At 34.1% G+C, this 18766-nt stretch overlaps 8 protein-coding genes across 8 annotated transcripts; 5 read left to right on the forward strand and 3 right to left on the reverse strand.

The window, feature by feature from the left end:
• Nucleotides 1-838: 838 nt before the first annotated feature.
• TPHA0F00130 (alpha-mannosyltransferase) lies at nt 839-3115 on the forward strand (the record flags this gene model as incomplete). Its single annotated transcript, XM_003685886.1, has 1 exon — nt 839-3115. One exon carries the CDS (start codon nt 839-841, stop codon nt 3113-3115), a length of 2277 nt encoding a protein of 758 aa, XP_003685934.1.
• Nucleotides 3116-3506: 391 nt separating this feature from the next.
• Nucleotides 3507-5237, forward strand: EFM1 (protein-lysine N-methyltransferase; the record flags this gene model as incomplete). The annotated part of the gene is made up of 1 exon (XM_003685887.1): nt 3507-5237. The coding sequence occupies one exon, from the start codon at nt 3507-3509 to the stop codon at nt 5235-5237; it is 1731 nt and encodes a 576-aa protein (XP_003685935.1).
• Nucleotides 5238-5473: 236 nt separating this feature from the next.
• On the reverse strand, nt 5474-5978 carry COF1 (cofilin; the record flags this gene model as incomplete). The annotated part of the gene is made up of 2 exons (XM_003685888.1): nt 5474-5885; nt 5965-5978. The coding sequence occupies 2 exons, from the start codon at nt 5976-5978 to the stop codon at nt 5474-5476; spliced, it is 426 nt and encodes a 141-aa protein (XP_003685936.1).
• Nucleotides 5979-6628: 650 nt separating this feature from the next.
• LDB18 (Ldb18p) lies at nt 6629-7222 on the forward strand (the record flags this gene model as incomplete). Its single annotated transcript, XM_003685889.1, has 1 exon — nt 6629-7222. One exon carries the CDS (start codon nt 6629-6631, stop codon nt 7220-7222), a length of 594 nt encoding a protein of 197 aa, XP_003685937.1.
• A 439-nt stretch (nt 7223-7661) lies between these two features.
• Nucleotides 7662-9332, forward strand: MUP3 (Mup3p; the record flags this gene model as incomplete). Its single annotated transcript, XM_003685890.1, has 1 exon — nt 7662-9332. The coding sequence occupies one exon, from the start codon at nt 7662-7664 to the stop codon at nt 9330-9332; it is 1671 nt and encodes a 556-aa protein (XP_003685938.1).
• A 196-nt stretch (nt 9333-9528) lies between these two features.
• YBT1 (bile acid-transporting ATPase YBT1) lies at nt 9529-14469 on the reverse strand (the record flags this gene model as incomplete). The annotated part of the gene is made up of 1 exon (XM_003685891.1): nt 9529-14469. The coding sequence occupies one exon, from the start codon at nt 14467-14469 to the stop codon at nt 9529-9531; it is 4941 nt and encodes a 1646-aa protein (XP_003685939.1).
• Nucleotides 14470-15655: 1186 nt separating this feature from the next.
• FPS1 (Fps1p) lies at nt 15656-17464 on the forward strand (the record flags this gene model as incomplete). The annotated part of the gene is made up of 1 exon (XM_003685892.1): nt 15656-17464. One exon carries the CDS (start codon nt 15656-15658, stop codon nt 17462-17464), a length of 1809 nt encoding a protein of 602 aa, XP_003685940.1.
• Nucleotides 17465-17705: 241 nt separating this feature from the next.
• On the reverse strand, nt 17706-18368 carry GOS1 (Gos1p; the record flags this gene model as incomplete). Its single annotated transcript, XM_003685893.1, has 1 exon — nt 17706-18368. The coding sequence occupies one exon, from the start codon at nt 18366-18368 to the stop codon at nt 17706-17708; it is 663 nt and encodes a 220-aa protein (XP_003685941.1).
• Between the last annotated feature and the right edge of the window lie 398 nt (nt 18369-18766).

An 18766-nucleotide genomic window follows, 5' to 3' on the forward strand; every position in this document is an offset into this window, starting at 1 on the left:
TGGCAAGACAAAGAGATGGTCATAGGGTTTATAATGTTAATAAAATACAATGAAAATGGTATATGGCTTTCATATCGGGCAATGAGCAGCATTGAATATTACTTGTTACGGTTTGTTATTTTGACCATTTAGTCCCCATAGTAAGTGCCCTTGAGAAATTGGAGTGCTGTTATCATATCTTGAGTCAATTGCCGGTTTCGATTTTAGACTGAGCCCTCTAATGTCACTTCAAGTGGAGAGCAGTACAGGTTATATAGTATGTTGCTTACAATTTCATTAACCTTGTTCTTAACTTCAGATGGTAGAAAAAATCGATTTTAGTGGTACGGGTTACGTCAGTTTTTACCCTTTTGGTTTCCGAACAAGCTATGCAAAAGGCGACACGATATCGGAAATATCAAGGTTTTTCCACAAAAATGTTTCCTAAAATAATAATAACTGTCTTACCGTGACTGATAAGTGTTTTTTTGTTTCTTATTACTGGGATTCTGGAGTCGATGAATTGGAAATTTGTTAAGAAGATGCCTCAATCCTTTTCCAAACTGCACATGTTAACGTGCACAACTTCAATTATTTCATTTCTAATAATTAATTAAAAATGCTAAATCGTCCTTTTTTGCTACTTCGCCATACTTTGAAATTCAAAAATAGATTGATGGCATGAAGTAACAATTATATCAATATCTATATATCTATATATATATATAAGCATATATTGGAATGGAGGTAATCAAATACAGTAAGAAATTTGAAATTTCCTTACTTTAAAGATCGGGATTGTTAAATAAAACTCGTTTCTTTGTCAATAGAAGGAGCACAAGTGTCAACAAAATCAAGAATGGCTAATTATTCAGAGATAAAAAGAATAATTATCAACAGACGAAGCTGTAAATTCTATATATACGTTGTGTCTGTGTTGAGTACGATATTCATCACACTACATTTATCCAACAACTATTTAACCGATGCTACCAATACTCCATCCTATAGACAAAATTTAAATAACCTGGACAACTTTAAATTGCAGCTTTCATATTTTAATCAGCACGAAGTCAAGGAAGAACCGGTATCTCCAATCGATCTAATACCAAAATACAATACTATTAATAAGAGCAGTTATAATGGCAGGAGTTTCGTTCAGCGAGTAATTGACACTATAAAAGGCAATTCATATAAAGATTTCAGCCAGCTAGATTTACAAACTAAATGTCTCCTGTACTACAGAAATCTTTATGCAATGAATGAAAACTGGTCAAATAGCTTAGAGCAATTCTCTTTAAATATTAATGACATTAATGACAAGACTTTAAAAGCAATGAAGGAGAAATTTGGCGATGATTATGATAATGTAGAAGTTGTCAAGAGTCACAAGAAAAAAAATGACCTAGCATTAGGGTTTGAAAGAATTAGACTTTATGACAAATGTTTCTTGGGTCCAGAATCAGTTATCAAAGCGCAAGATGTTTTTAATAAGAATATCGATACCAAAAATTACATTGTCCCCCCACGTAATTTGGCAGAAACCAAGAGTACAGATGAACAGAAAGAAAAAGAGAATGATCCATTTTATACCTACTTAAAGTATGATCAGTATGATTTAGACCACAGGATGTTCCCGTTTATTAAAAAATTCAATGCAGAAACATTCAAAGATTTATTACCAAGGATAACAAATGGTAAAGTAAAGGATAAATATCTGGATCTAGGTGTACTTCCTGTTTTAGACAAGCACGGTAAATTATCTAAATATGTAACTTACCATTACGATCCGGAAAAAACTTTCTGGGGTAATTGGAATGCAATGAGTTCGATAGTTAGTAAAAGAGGGATTGTCTTATCGTTCAGCGATAAACACGTTGATACTTTCTTGAGGTTGCTTACCACTTTAAGATTTCAACAAAACGATTTACCAATACAGGTTATACATGTAGGTGATGACTTATCAGAAGAGTCGAAGCATATGATTTATAGAGTTGCAACAAGCCAATATGTAAGTGTTCCAGTTGTTGATTCTAAAAGTAAAAAAATCAAGCAGGTGTCGAATCTTCCTGCTCAGCAGATTTGGTTTGTCAATGTATCGAATGTATTAGACCCAGCTTTTATGAAAAAATTTGATAGGTTTAAAAATAAGTGGCTTGCCGAAATGTTGAATTTATTTGAGGAGTTTATTTTTCTGGACACAGATGCTATCTCTTACATTCATATGAGTGAATATTTCGAGTTCCCTGAGTACAAAGATACTGGAACTTTATTCTTCAAGGACAGAACTTTAGAAGATTATAATAAAAAATCATGTACTGCTGCCTTTAGGACTCTACCTCCAAAAATGTTAGAAACTATAAATTTTGGAAATTTTCCGGTCATAGATGATAGTTATGTGGCAGAAGAGTGTAATAAATATTTGACAGTTGAGGAAAAAATTTACAAACATTACTTTTTTGATAATTGGTTACATCAAATGGAATCTGGTTTAATAGTGATTAATAAATCAAGACATATTATGCCAATAGTTATTTCTACCATGCTACACATGACTGGTCAACTGAATTCATGTAGTTATGGAGATAAAGAATTTCTTTGGTTAGGTTTTTTAATATCAGGTACACCATATAGATTTCATGACGTTAATGCTGGTGCAATGGGTGATGTTCTGACAGAAAAAGATAATCTCGAGCATATTGAACAGAGAATTTGTGTGATTCAGATTTCTCATTTTAACAAAGACAATCATCTACTTTGGGTAAATGGTGGTGCTCGTAATTGTAAATTTGAAGATGATGCAAAAAAGATTGGGAGAATGATAAATTTAAATTTTTTGAGGGAAGGTCACAAATCATTTGAAGAATTCAAAGAATATTATGTAAACTCTCCAATTAGTGCGCAGCATGGCATAATCCCTGGGGATAATCCTGGAACGTGGAATAAGCTTGGGGAACATTGTAGGGGGTACAATCATTGTGCAAAATTTGAATCCAAGTTAACACCGTTTAGTTTCGACGACAGGAAGAATATCGGAAAAATATTTAAGTTCAGCCCATCTCATTCTAACCATATCAATGTTATAAATACCATTTGGACAAATTTTAATTACAGTCCAGACATGGAAAAATCTTAATTCTAAGAGATTAGATAATAGTATTAGCATATAAATAATTTTAATAATCGTAATAACCGCCATAAAAGCATACTAATAGTAGTAATCATTATTATCCTAATAACGCGTTTACCTATAATAATATTTATATAGTACAATATAGAAGTTGCATCTTCTTATGATTTATAGTAGTTTATTTAAAATTCTGGAATATTAGAAATTAACATTAGCTATGTAAGAAATTTAAAAATTGCGATGATATGAAAAACTTTCAACAAAAGACATTTAGACTTTAATATAAAATATCTTCGCTGTTAACATAATGAGTAACTATACAAATCTCGTAATTGAGTAGAGGATTATTTTTTAATATAAAATCAGCTGTCTTTAAATAATATTGCGAACTCCCCCAATGAATGACGAGAAATTAAGCAGTTTATTAAATTGGGCCAAGGAAAATGGTGCTATTATAGATGACCGCATTGGATTCAAATACAATACCAATTCAGGATTCTCATGTTTTGCTAAAAATGATATTAAATCAGAAGAAAAACCTTTGATTGAAATTCCTAAGAATTTATTAATTACTCATTCTTTGGCTGAGTCTCACTTCAATACAAAAATCACTGAAATCAAATTGACATCAAAAAATTCAAATGCATTAACTCAATTATATCTATCAAAATTAAAGTTTTCAAATTCAAATGATGAAGAGGTACTCCATTTAAAGCCATATTTAGATATCTTGCCCTCTGATCTTGAACAACCATACTTTTGGGGCTCGAAGTTATTACAATTGGTTCATCAAACAGATTTATATTTAATATTAAAGGAAATCATTGTTAAAATATACAATGAATGGATTGAGCTGAAAGAGCAGTTAAACGTCGAACAACGAGAAGATGAGGATAAAAATTTGAAAGGCAGTTCGGCAGACCAATTATTAGAATATTTAAGGACATACAATTCCAATGAAATAAAATGGGAAAGTTTTTATGCATATACGTGGGCAACTTGTATTTTTAAATCAAGGGCCTTTCCAAATTTAGTTATTGATGATAAAAACGTAATTGATATTAACCTAGCATTTCTATATCCAGTTGTTGATTTGCTAAATCATAAAAATGATACAAGAGTCAAGTGGTCTTATAATGAGAATAAAGTTCAATTTGTATCAGAAGAGAAAATAAATGTTGACATGGAATTGTTTAATAACTATGGTAATAAGTCTAATGAAGAATTGTTGCTAAACTATGGTTTTATTGAAGAGAATAATGTTCATGATAATACAAGGTTAACTTTAAGACTAGAGACTGCAGCATTAGTTGGCGCACAGAATTCAGGTGTGAAGTTTTCGAAAGAGGAATTAGTTAAGTCAGATTGTGTTCAGTTCCTTATTGACAATAATGGTGAAGTTCCTAAATCACTAATTAATTTATTTGGATACCTTTGCAAATTAAAATCCGAAGAATTCACTAACATTAGAAGTGTTTTAGAAGGTATTGATCAATTGAACACTATATTAACTCAAAAAATTGAGCTGTTCAAAAGTATATCAAAAGCTAGAAGTGAAGGTTTTGGTTCTTCTGAAGTGAAAACTGTACAAAGCATTAAAAAATTTGCAAACTCTCAAAAGATGATATATAACAGAGCATTCGATAACTTGTTGAAACTGCAAAAAACAATATTAAAATCTGCGAAAGAAACCTTATCTTTTAGATCTGCTTATAAAAGCGATCAATTATTTTCTAATAGTTTATTGTTAACTTGGGGTATCACTAACTATGAAGATTTAAAGAAGAATGACAATTTTAGAGAGGCAGTTTTGATGTGGATGGTTAGAATATCAAACCAAAATAATTATAAAAACAAATTTAAATTCAATCCTCCAAAATTCATCTTTGATTGTTTTAAGGAAAAATCCAAGTCTATTGTGATAGAAAAAGAAGATGTTGCAGAATTTCTCCCTTTCCACAAGAAATTATTTCCAGCACTTTCGCAAAAGATACCTGAAGTGTATGGACAAGGTGATTGGGGGATAAAACAGTTTATTATCGCCAGTAGTGTATATGATATGTTGGTCTGGACAAAAGACATAACTCAAGAGCCACTGTTCATAAAAAATGAGAAGTATTTATTATAATAACGTTGAAATATAAAAAGTTCATAGTTGAATTCTTAATAAATATTTTTAATTCGTTTTTTTTTATTTTATTATTTCTTTTATTTTATTATTTCAAAGGATATAAAATAATGAACTTCGTGCTCATAAGAAATGAAACCTAGGTGCTCATATATACTATATATCATATTATATTGTGTCTTCGTAAGAAAGATAAGATGGAGAAAGTAGTGATGAATAAAAATTACATTCTTTACTTAGTGGGTACCAGATCTAACTCTATCTAAGACAGTTTCGTAAGCAACTTCGGAAAAGTCAGTACCTTGAATATCGGCAGCAACACCGTTCAATGATCTTCTTAAAGCATCCTTAGAAGAAGCGTAAACCATCTTAGACCTAACTGGAGCAGTATCTGGAGACCAGGTGAAGAAAATGATTTTCGATCTTTTACCTTCGTTACCACTAATTTCATATTCAAAATCGTAAACAGCGTATAAACAGTCATTTTCTGGTAATTTTTCTAAGAAAGTATCATAAGAATCATCATTAGAGGTTTCCTTAACAACAATTTCAGTTTTGTTATCATTTAAACCAAATAAGATGAACTTGTGCTTCTTACCTAGTTTTAGGTCATTGAAAGCGGATAGAGATTCGTCGGCAACGGCAACACTGTGATAATCAAACAGACTGTTAGTAAATAAACCAATGAATAATAATATCAATAAATATATAACTCATTACAACATACCCAGATCTAGACATCGTTGTTTTCTATTGTTTTTTGTTTTGTCAGTAACTTAATTTCTTAGTTTTGAACTGTCTTTAAACCAACAATAAAACAAGACACTTTATAGTAATATAACTAAGCTAAACAATCTGTTGCTAATATATCACCAATAAATTAAACTGAATAGTTTCAGGTAGTGAAGTAACTAAGTTGGTTATTGGTCTTGTTAAACTTTGGGAACTTCATTCCTATTTTCCTTTCAAAATCGCTTCCAAAGGGCGCCACGAGCAGAGTACCCTGCCGTCACAAATGATATCATCAGTCACGTGCTAAAGGGTTAATGTAGTCACATGATACGTATTATGCATTACCCGGTTGCTGCCACACGTTTTTACCCGCCCTTTTCCCATTTCCTGCTACAAGATGCAGTCGCCTAACTTTCCCACAGCCAAAAACGACAATAAAAAGCATTTTCCATAACTATATAAATAGCCATAATAATTAGTAGACAGAATTATAACCACTTTGCATGAGCAAACATTTAGCCGCCGTTGTAAAAATAGATGTTTAATTTAGGCCAATTTCAATTAAAAGGCTCTTTATACACTCTATGCAACAGTATGTGTTGTAGTGCAGTAATTAATTGAGATTTTGGACTTGAGTCAGTTGAAATACCTATATATATATGTATACGAACAGAATGGTGAACCACGATGGTGCTTCTCTGGTGAGATCTCTGGGCCGCCGTCTAGATTCTTTGGAAGAGACGGTTGGTGTTGGAGAAAACAATAATTTCATCATTGACACTGTACGTGAATTGGAAACCCAATTGAATGCGATATATAGGGCTGGGTGTGATTATAGCATGAATTTCTTAGAATTGTTATCTGTATGGTATGAACACAAATGGGACAATGAAGATGAGGAAGTCAGTTTGCATGCTCGGGTAGTTGCAGTCAAGTACAAAGAGATTAAGCAGTTGATACAAGCACTACAAGCACTGAACGCGACTTTTGAAGATGTTCTGCTTTCAAGAAAACCGCTCATATCTTCTGCGACACAAGGTCAAAAGATGGTGGAGACAACAATGTTGCCTCAGCTGGAGGGCCTCTTTAAAAAATGTGATGGCCTGTTGACAAGATCGATGTTGTTATTGAATCATTTTTATAGTTTTAACAGGAAAGTAAACATCAGAATGCATGACTATGACCAAAGACTACACGTAGCGGCAAACCAGATCATGGAACTACAGCAAGAAAAACATAAAAATATCCCGTGACCAATATATACTTATTGAAAGCGGGGTAATCATTTCGTGCAGTTAAACTGTGGCTTCATTTTTGCACATAATCTTATTCCGCAATTTAGGAAAAGGCGAATAATCAGATTACTAATATAAATAAGTAGTTCGATGGGGTTCCTTAAAAATACATATAAATAGAAAGATTAAATGATTCATTGGCATTTAAAGATAAAAGAACTTTAAAACTACAGATTCTGTACCATATAAATCATTTCAACATCTGAATTGACTAGAAAAATAGCACAATAATAATAGTCATTCATCCGACTATAATCGCTTCAAAATTTGTGATCACAATCACATAACATATGCACTATTCAACTAGCTGCTTATTATAGAAATTGTGTCATCACAACGCTTTTAAGATTACAGAAGCACATATTCCCACATAGATATACATATTAAGTGACCTGCAATGGAGGATACAAGATTACTATTCAGTAGTCAGGCTATCGCTGATGAAGATGACTATGATATAAATTTGTCAAAAGTTGAAATACCTGTCAAGTACGGATCATTCAGTTCCTTAGAATCAGGTACCTTGCTCGACATCGAACCAAATTTAAATAATTATGATGACTATGATAACAATAATGAGAACGAGCAAATAAAGGAATTGTCAACAGAAGTTCCTCAAGGTAGACATCTGGGTGTTTTTTCAACAATGGTTTTATTTATCTGCAGAATGGTCGGATCTGGCATATTCGCTACACCTTCGAGTATTTTAGTCAACTGTGGCGGAAATGCAACTCTCTTTTTAGGTGTTTGGATAATAGCTGCACTAGTTGCACTATCAGGACTTTACCTATTTTTAGAATTTGGTTCATGGCTACCGAGATCTGGCGGTAAAAAAAACTTTTTAGAACAAGCATATAATAAACCAAAGCTAATGATGAGCGTTTCCTTTGGTTTATTCAGTGTTTTGACTGGGTTGGCGATGTCCAATTCTATAATTTTTGGGAAATACGTATCTTCCATATTAGACATTCAAAATTTACTCTATTCAAGGTATATTAGTATATCTCTGATAGTCACCGTGATAATAATCCATGGATTTTCAGTAAAAACTGGTGTTAGAATTCAAAACTTTCTCGGTGGTTTGAAATTTATTTTAATTTTCCTAATTTGTGCAACTGGTTTCTATAGCATGTTTTTTTATGATAATTCGAATGAAAATAACCTTATTTTGTGGAAAGACTTTCAATATGATTCAGAATTATCATTGTCGTCATTAGCATCAGCTTTTATAAATGCATTTTTTTGCTTTTCTGGATGGGATAGTGTTCATGCAGTTTCATCAGAAATAAAAAATCCCAATAGAACCTTAAAATTGGCTGGACCGATGTCGTTATTTATTTGTTTTATTTGTTACTTAATGATGAATTTAGCATACTTAAAAGTGTTAACCTATGAAGAAATTAAAGAGGCAGGCCCTCTTGTAGGTTCGGTTTTGTTCATAAAATTATTTGGTGATACTATTGGAGGTAAATTGATGTCCCTTTCTATCATTTTATCTTCAATATCAAATGTATTTATTGTATTATATGGCATTTCAAGAATGAATCAAGAAATTTTTAGAGAGGGATATCTTCCATTCAGTAAATATTTAGTTAAAAATTGGCCTACTGGTGCTCCATTTCCTTCTTTGTTAATTGGTGGTTTACTAAGCATCTCATGGTTAGTTTTTCTACCGCCTGCTGGGAAATCTTTTGACTACTTAGTTAATATGGAGGGTTACGGTAATCAGTTTTTCTTATTACTAATATCTATTGGTATCTTCATTTTTAGAAGGGAACAGCAATATGCCACTGCTTCAATTCGTTGTCCGAATATGTGTGTCTGGACTATTATTTTAGTATCTATGTACTTGTTAATTGCTCCATTCATAGGTAATCAGGATATCAATTCAGTAGGGCATTTCCCTCCCTATCAAGTAACAGCATTGCTTTTGGTTTATACCGGGTTCCTTTACTGGTTCATTACTTTTTATTTAACTCCTAAGATATTCTGCTATAAATTAATACGAAAAGTTGTAATACAAAAAGATGGTTTATCCACAACAGAATGGATACATAATTACAATTGATATAATGATTTTTTATGATTAATTAAAATACTAGTACATAATACATAACACATAATACATCTGAATAAATTAACTATTATTATTATTATTATTATCATTATTATGTTATGAAAATATCCTTTTTAGATTTATTTCACGTTAAAGTTAATAACAATACTAATTTTTTTCTTTATAAATTTATAAACTCCTTGTATCTTTACTTAGAGTTCAGCTTATTAACAAAAGCTTCCTTTGATAAATCAATTAATGTATCTAGTTCTCCACTTTGCTCACACATACTGTAAAATATGCTATTTTTATTTAACAAAAGTGAATAAGGATGGTCGTACTCTTTAACTTCACCAGCATCCATAACTAAAATCTTATCATAATCAATAACTGATCTTAATCTATGAGCAATTGTTAATATAGTACTGTCTTTGAATTCATTTCTAATAGTTCCCTGAATTTTTGCATCTGAGGCATAGTCAATAGAGGCAGTTGCTTCATCTAATAACATAATATTTGGAGCACGTAGTAAAGAACGAGCTAGACACATCAATTGACGTTGCCCTTGTGATAAATTAGAACCCCCTTCGCTAATCTCACTCTGTAAATTTAAAAACTTATTAACATTCTCTGATGAAACAGAAGTTACGTCAGAATTCAAATTTCCGTCTACGATTAGATTCACCCTTCTTAGGGCTTTAAAGATTTGATCATCATTATATTCATTGTATGGGTCTAAATTCGATTTAATAGTACCAGTGAACAGAGTTGGGTCTTGAGGAATAATTGTGATAGATTTACGTAACTTCTTTAAATCTATTGTTGTGATATCGATATTATCAATTTTGATATAGCCAGTTTCTGGGTCTAAAAATCTAAACAAGGCAGTTATAATGGTTGATTTACCAGCACCGGTTCTACCAACCACACCAACTTTCATTTTTGGTTCAACAGTAAAGGAAACATTTTTAATAACCTTCGGTAGAGAAGGAGCATATCTTAATGATAAATCATTGACTTCAATCTTACCTTCTGAAGGCCATGACTTGTCAACATTTACGATACCCGCAGAATAAGGCTCTTGTTCGATATCCATATATTCCTTCACTCTTTCAACAGAATTCATGTTAATTTCCACATTTGAATATGATCTTACAAGCCATAGAGCAGATTCGGTAAAAGTGATAGCATAGGTTAGGGAAATACCAGCCAATCCAGAATCAATTTTATTAATATTCATTAAAACTAAAACACCTGCACCAAATATGACTAGAGAACCGATTATATCTATTCTGAAGCACAGCCAACGATTTGCAACCCACAAATAAAAGAATGGTTTATTATTTTCATCGATTTTTGTTAAATTTTCTTTCATGAATCTTATTTCATCACCATAAGCACGGATTGTTGTAACGCCTACCAGCGTTTCTGAAAAGTGTTGATAAATAGGAGATTTGGTTGTGGATTCAAACCTTTTTAATTCACGAGAACCACTTAAGTAATAGACGCCGACAAAATAGTACAATAGTATAACCAACAATGCAACTACGATAAACCCATTTGTGATGTAAGTTATCAATAGAACTGTAGCAATTAATTGAACTGAATTGTAAACAACACTTTCAACATAGGGTGTAAGTTCTTGATCAATCGCTTCAATATCTTTTGAAAATCTGTTCATAATTCTACCTATTGGTGTGCTATCAAAAAATCTCAATTTTGAATGCAACACTTTTGATAATAATAATTTGAATATTTTCCTAGAGGCATTGATACCAACATAAAAACTTAACATAGTTTTAATAGAACCAAGGATTGAATGCGCTAAACCAATTGCAAAATAAATTATCAAGTAATATTTGGTTGTGTGGTTATTAACCTTTTGGGTAACATATTCAGATGCTGATTTTGAATCACAGGAGTTCAATAAAATATTGAATGGGTTGATGATTTTAACACTGCTTGCCATTAAAGAAGATTTAGAAAAGATAGTTGAGACTACATCGGAACTTTGAATAGTAACCCAATATCGAACCCACCAGGACTGTGTAACGTAGATGAATTGAGCTAGCAAAAATATTGATAACAGAAAAACTAACATTGGAACACCGCCAAAAATATCCAAAAACCATCTATAAACAGCGAAATCAACATGACCCTCAGCTTTGGCCTCGTCTTTAATTAGCTTACCAGTTTTTGCTCTTTCTGACTCAGATAACAATTTATCAGTTAATATTTTTGATGATCTTGTCATTGCTGCTAATTCACTGATGTTCGTTGCGCTTTTGCTTGCAAGATTTGTTGAGGAATTGTGCCTAGAAAGGATACTCGATTTTACCATTTCATCTTCGCCTAAAACACCATTATTTAATAATGTAAGAGGGTCTCCAATATGAGAAATTTTACCATTGTCTATCATGATGACTTGTTCTGCATTCTTTAAAGTTAAAGCCACATTATGAGAAACAAGAATACACGTTCTGTTTTCCATTAGCGGGCCTATAATACAATTATCATAAATCCAAGCAGCAGTATGTGAATCAACAGCACTCAAGCAGTCATCTAAAAGTATATGTTTTGAAGAGGAATACAATGCTCTTGCTAGTGAAATTCTTTGTTTTTGACCACCGGAAAGGGTTATACCTCTTTCGCCAATTTCAGTCAAATCACCTGCAGCCAATATTTCAAAATCACGTTTTAATGCACAAGCACTAATAACTGCAAGGTATCTTTCTTCATTATATTCTGCATTAAACAATATATTATTTTTAACAGTATCATTTAGTAACCATGCTGCTTGTGAACAATATGCCATAGAATTTGATAATCCATCAGAATCAAAAGTCATCTCACATCTTGGATCTAAAGAAGGAACAGTAATTTTACCCTCTAACAAATGCATTTCACCTAACAATGCCATTAATAGGGAAGTCTTACCAGAACCGGTTGGACCAATAACGACATTTAATTTACCAACTTTAAAATCAATATTCAAGTTTCTTAGTTTGAAATCTTGTTTTTGTTTATTCCAACTGACGGTAACATTTTCTAATGATATTTTGTTACCAAGAGATAATTGTTCGTACTTTTTCGTATCATCTTCATCCAAGAATTTTTGAATTCTATCTAATGAAACCTTGGATTGGATAACAAAGCTCGCCATGTCAGATATTTGATCAAGTGGACCTCTCAATAAAGAGAATAATGAAAGAGCAGTGAATGCCACTGGGGTTGTTAATTGCTCACCTTGAATAAAAATGTAGTAAGCAAAAGAACCAGCCGTAACAATTGTTGGCGTTAAATACCAAACAAATCCACCTAATGCCCAAACTGCAGATCTAATTAATAGGATTTTCAATTCTTTTTCTCTGATAGTTAATATTTCCTCTTCAAAATTGCCTTCCCAAGAAAAGAATTTGATAATACGAATAGCTTGAAGGACTTCATTTAATTTTTGGATACGTTGATCTGTAACTGCTAAAGTTTTCTTTTGATATTCACCAAGTAAAGTTGCCAACTTGAAACTAACTGGTATCATGCACAACAATAAAATTGTACCGACTATAGCAGCAACGCCTAAAAGTTTATATAATAAAACTAGGGCAATTATAGTCATAATAAATGAACCGGCAAAAAAATGCATGTATGCACCGATATCTGCAATTTTAAATGTATCTACTGCCATTAGGTTGATAATGGCACCTAAATTTGCTGTTTTTGATTTTTCGTCACCATTTACATTTTTCTTATCATTTTCTTCCTGTGGGTCAATTTCAAAGTCATCTTTTGACTTTTCAGCGTCGGAACTATTAGAAACTTGTCTTCTTAATGCCTTTGAATAAATTTCAGAAATAATAATACTTCTCATTCTAATACAAATTCTCCTGCCAAAAAATAAAGCTAAACCGTCAGAAACAGCGACAGTTGCTCTTGCTAGAAACATACAGAAGACATAAAACCAAGCTAAATTTGCGGGAGCTGAAGAGGAATCTTCGACGTACAGTAAAATTCTCTGTAGTAATATAGTTGGAACAAAACTCACAAATGCACTAATGGTAGCCCAAAATGTTTGGAACAAGACAAAATTTATAAAAAATTTCATTAGAATATATGAGAATTTTCTGTCAGTGTGTTCGAAAGTTTTGGCATAGGTTTTGAATAGCTTAATGGAAAAAATGGAATAATCCTCCAAAATCAAACCCATGATATCTTTAGCCTCGATGGGTGTTAAGTATGCATGTAATAAGAATTTATCCAACCAGCCCCAAGTAATGAACTTTGCTAATGATGCAGTTGATTCAGGTGACGCAGTGATCCATGAGTGAGTTTTATAATCGATTGGTAATGAGTTTCTAATTGGCGCGAAGAACAGCATCAAAGTTAAAAGAGCAGTAATAGAGAATGTCAGTACATAGTAATGACTGATTGTGTTGTCTTCGATGTGTCCTAGCAGCACTGATCGGAATATCAATGAATTGAACAATGTAAGGATAAAATAGGAAATGAATGAGATAGTCCATAAATTACCCATATAGTAAATAATATATGGTTTATTTTGTTCTAAGTTTGTTAAACGAAGACATACATTAACTAATAGAAGAGTCCATAACATTGAAAGGATCATTGATGCCGTGAAAGTTAATTCTGTTGAAATTTCATTGTAGTAACTGTATTTCAAGGATGTAAACTGAATAAGCGTTTGTGATAGAACTAAGATGAACTCTATAATTACTCTTAGTTTCTCCATGTAGTTACGTTTGACTAATTCCAATTGAGTTCCTGAGTCACCATTCAATTTTAATAAATCCAAATTTTGTATGGTGAAATGTCTTTCTTCTATGCTTCCTTTTGAGTTCTTATCAACTGAGCCATGGTTTGAAGAATCTGCGGTGGAATTGTTTAGCAAAGGTTCGCTCTCTTCAGAAGCAGAACCGAAACACAATTGGGAGAACACATCAGTTTGCTTAACTCTTAGTATATTGTATTTGTAGTACGCAAATGAGATATGGACAGAGAAGTAGCATACCGATGAGAGCAGGAGAAGCGATGGGAGATAAAGGTTGATGTACCTAGACCTGCTGCACATGGACAAGTCGTCGTAATCCCAAAACGGACAGTTTTGAGTCTGGTTAGATGCCAATTGCAACATGGGTATTCCTGGAAATAAAATTACGCAGTGGTGTGATGTGCCCTTTGAAGTGTGAGGTGCTAAAAGAGAGAAGGGACAATGAGATGAGAGTACAGGCAGCCGCGTTTATATACCATTGAAAGTCGCAAGAATGGCACTGGGAGATGACTCTTCCTTATCACTTTCACATTCTGGAAAGATGCTGCTACTTTGAGATGAGCTAGATTGATAGCTGCTAAAGATTTTTTGAATACCAGACGCCTGGTTCGGCGTGGTGTGTGGGTGCAGTGAGTATCCGGGTAACCGCTAAGCCAGTGCGACATGCACGTGATTGTGGCGTGACACTCACGTGATGCGCAAAGCTGTCACGTGGCATTGCCGTCGCAACGGCAATGCCACACTCTACTGCCACTGCCACTGCCACTCCACTCCCAATCCACTCCACACTCCATAAACCAATCACAGCGCCAGATGAGTTCACCCGCAACATTTCGATGCTAATTTAAACATTTTCCATGTCCCGTTAAGGCCCGACTGGTCAGTGCATGGTGTCCTAAATAGGCAATGGGCATCTCAGGTGTCCCGCGGCAGTGTCTCGAGACCGCTCGGCAATAATTGTCGCTACGGCCGTTTCTGGAGATGGCCCTTTTGCCGTCGGGGTTTGCTCTATGGCCGTCTCTCCGAACTCTTCTAAGCCCCCGATCTCACGGCGCAACACCCCTGCCCGATTTCTCTCGCCGAAAAGAAAAACGTTTTCGTGAAAAACACAAAAACGCAGAAATCACAAAAACAAATAAGTTTCGAAATTCGAAAAATATCCACAGGGCACAAATCGCCAGCATCGCTCACAAACAGTTCATCGAGTCTTGGACATGCTCCATAGAAACAAGACGTTACTGGAACTTGCATCGTCCAATTTGTTTCTGCCAGAGGGGGGTTGGGTCATGTAATGCAATGACAATAGTTACGTGATTGAGGAACGTTCCCAATGGCCAACAGGAAGCGTTCTGTGACTGCCCAATCCTTGACAGCTCAGTTGCGAGAAATTTTTTTAATTTTCTATATATATATATAAACCCTTGTAAATGGAGTCTCTTCTCGACAAATGCTTTCTCTGTAACGGTTGTTCGATGTCGGCAAGACTCGAAGGACTCACAAATTAAAAATAGCATAATACAATAAATAGTCTAGTACCACTGCTGAAAATATGTCCGGTAATGCACAGTCCGTTAACGACTTCTTAACGGGGGATAATGGACGACAACAAGACGGTGAACAAGATTTCGATTATGAAAGACAAGGGTATGCAGGCAACGATAACCACGAGCAACAGCCAACCCCTCAGTATATCCCACAATATTCGATGCAACACGCTTTCCCGATGCATGAGGTTGTGCCAAATACGTTCAGCGTTGGACAAAAAACTGGTGATCCAACAGTAGAAATGAATAAGAAGAGGAATTCGGAACAGCAGAATATGCCGCTGGCACCGGAGATGTGTGCGGTGACTGCAAATGTGCTGAATGTAGACGATCTGGTAAATCAAGAGAACGTTGCAGGCAAAATGTCCCATAATGATATGCCGGACGCAGCTGGAAATGGCGGTGATGATATCGGGATGCCTCAAAGTGTTCCAATGATGGTTAAACCTAAGGCAATGTATCAAAATCCACAGACTCCAACTGTGTTGCCTTCCACTTATCATCCTATTAACAAATGGTCCGAAGTGAAACATTCTTATTTGAGGGAATTCTTGGCTGAGTTCATGGGCACAATGGTTTTGATCATTTTTGGTGATGCTGTAGGTGTCCAGGTAGGTATAGGTGCAGTACAACAACAGAATGCATTTAACTCCGCTATACAAGCTTTGATTTCGGATGGCTCGATGACTGAAAATGAAGGTAAACAATTCAAGACTTTGGAAAATTTGGTTTCATCCACAGGTGCTGGTACTTTCGATGATATTCCGCTAGCTTGGGCTGCTGCCGTTGTAATGGGTTATTTTGCCGCTGGTGGCAGTGCCATTTCAGGTGCTCATTTAAATCCTTCTGTGACGGTGGCGAATTGGTTCTTTAGAGGTTTCCCAAAGGAAAAAGTTTTCATTTATATCGCTGGTCAAGTGTTGGGTGGTTTTATTGGTGCATTGATCGTTTACGCATACTATAAGAAGGTTATCTCCGTAAACATTCCAAACTATTTCGAGGAACAATCAGTTGCAAACTATTTCTGTACATTCCCAAAAGAGTATTTATCTAGTTCGAGACAATTCGTCTCAGAATTCATTACCACTGCTATGTTCATTGCTGGTATTTTCTCATTGACAGATCCATATACCTGTTTATCATCAGATTTATTCCCTCTTATGTTGTTTATTCTAATTTTTGTTTTAAATGCTGCCATGAGTTTCCAAACTGGTGCTGCTATCAATCTGGCAAGAGATTTGGGCCCAAGATTAGCATTGTACGCTGTTGGTTTCTCAAGAGAAGTTTTATGGATCAATAATCATCATTATTTCTGGGTGCCAATGGTTGCTCCATTGATCGGTAGTCTGATGGGTGGTGTAGTTTACGATGTGTGTGTTTACCAAGGTCATGAATCTCCAGTTAATTGGCCATTAAGTGTTTACAAGGAGATGTTCTTCAGGGCATGGCACAGAAGACCTGGTTGGAAGAAGAGAAGTAGAGGTAGAGCCACTTCTGATTTAAGTGACTTCTCTTATAAGTCAGATGATGATTTAGCATCCAACGAAGAAAAGAAACCAGAAAAGAAAGAGAAATTGGGAAGAACAAGAACAGCTTCCAACGGTTCTAGCATTGATGGCGAACCAAAGCAAAAGTCTGTCCAATTCAAGTCTGTTCAAAGAGGTAGAGGTACAGCAAATGGTGTTCCAACTATTTTAGAAGAAGAAGACTCGATTGAAACAGCTTCATTAGGTGACTCCCATTCATCCATGCAACTTTCAGATAGCAATTCCTTAAATACCGTTAAAGAAGATTCTCTTGATGAAAAATACTAATACCAAGTACATGGGTGATATTTAACCGCTATTTTTTAACCTTTAAAAGTGACTTTCAACACAAATTAATTTTTAAACATTTACATACAATTCACCTAATAATTGTTAATAACATTTTATAACGCAATACACAGATCATTTCTTAAGCTTATGAAAATTTATTGATTTAGATGGCTATTATCTCATTATACACAGCTTATTATTTTATAAAGTATTCTTGAAAGATAAGTATTAATTCCTATTACCAAGTAAGGAATAAGAATAAGAAGCAAAAAGTGATCACAGAAGCTAAAATCACAGCATTTTTTCTCCTTCTAGTGCTGATCTTACCAATTAATACATTTAGACCTGGTATTCTTTGTAAAGTTTGCATTATTTTATTATTAGTATTATTCAATAAGTGACTTTGTGAAACGATTTGGTCTCTTGTTTCCCAAGCTTGAGAAATGAGATCATCCACAACATTATGAGACTGATCGATTCTTGCTGCTTCATTTTGAATATATTCATCTTCATTTGTATCGAAATTTCGTTGTTGTTCTATATCATTCTTAACACTGAACAGAAGATTCAATCTATTACGTTCTTGTTGAATTGACGATCTTATATTTCTGAAATTTTTTTGATGTTCTTGGTAAACTTCCTTATGACGTTGTAATTGTGATATTTTGGAAGTCGAAATGTTCTTATTTTCATCCACAATATTTCCCAAACTGGCTATTATATCATGTGTCTTGCCCAATAACGTCTCGATCTGGGTATCTAGTTTCTTCTCTTCAGTCGATTGGTCTGCACTAGAGGTCTGAGCAAACGTAGAATATTTTGAAAGCAGCGAATCAGTCTTTGATTCTAATGAAATAATTTCACTTCTCACAGTCACAAACGAAGAACCCTTGGAAGCCATATTAGCACTTGGTATCTCTTAAGTCAATGGTTATATTCCTGCGCTGGCTGTGGCACTGAACTCAAGCATCAATACATTCATTCCATTTTCTTGTTGTTACTATTCTTTAAATATGAACTTATCTCAAAACAACCAGCTGTCACAAATCGGAATACCAAAAGAAAATATATATACATGGTAGCGCCGCAGCACAAGAGTACAATTTAAGGTCAAAGCACCTATCATAGGATGCCATCTCATGATGGAAAGTCGAAGTTGTTAAGGTTATTTTACGAATGGAATAAATATATTAGGCTATAACAAGTTGAATAAATAAATAGGGTTAATAAATAACTGGTAATGATGTTTTTAAGAATAAATAATAGGAGAAAAGTGCGAACCGCTGGGGACAGCAAGGC

Source organism: Tetrapisispora phaffii, chromosome 6 (assembly GCF_000236905.1).
Source record: "Tetrapisispora phaffii CBS 4417 chromosome 6, complete genome".
NCBI classification, from domain to species: Eukaryota; Fungi; Ascomycota; class Saccharomycetes; order Saccharomycetales; family Saccharomycetaceae; genus Tetrapisispora; species Tetrapisispora phaffii.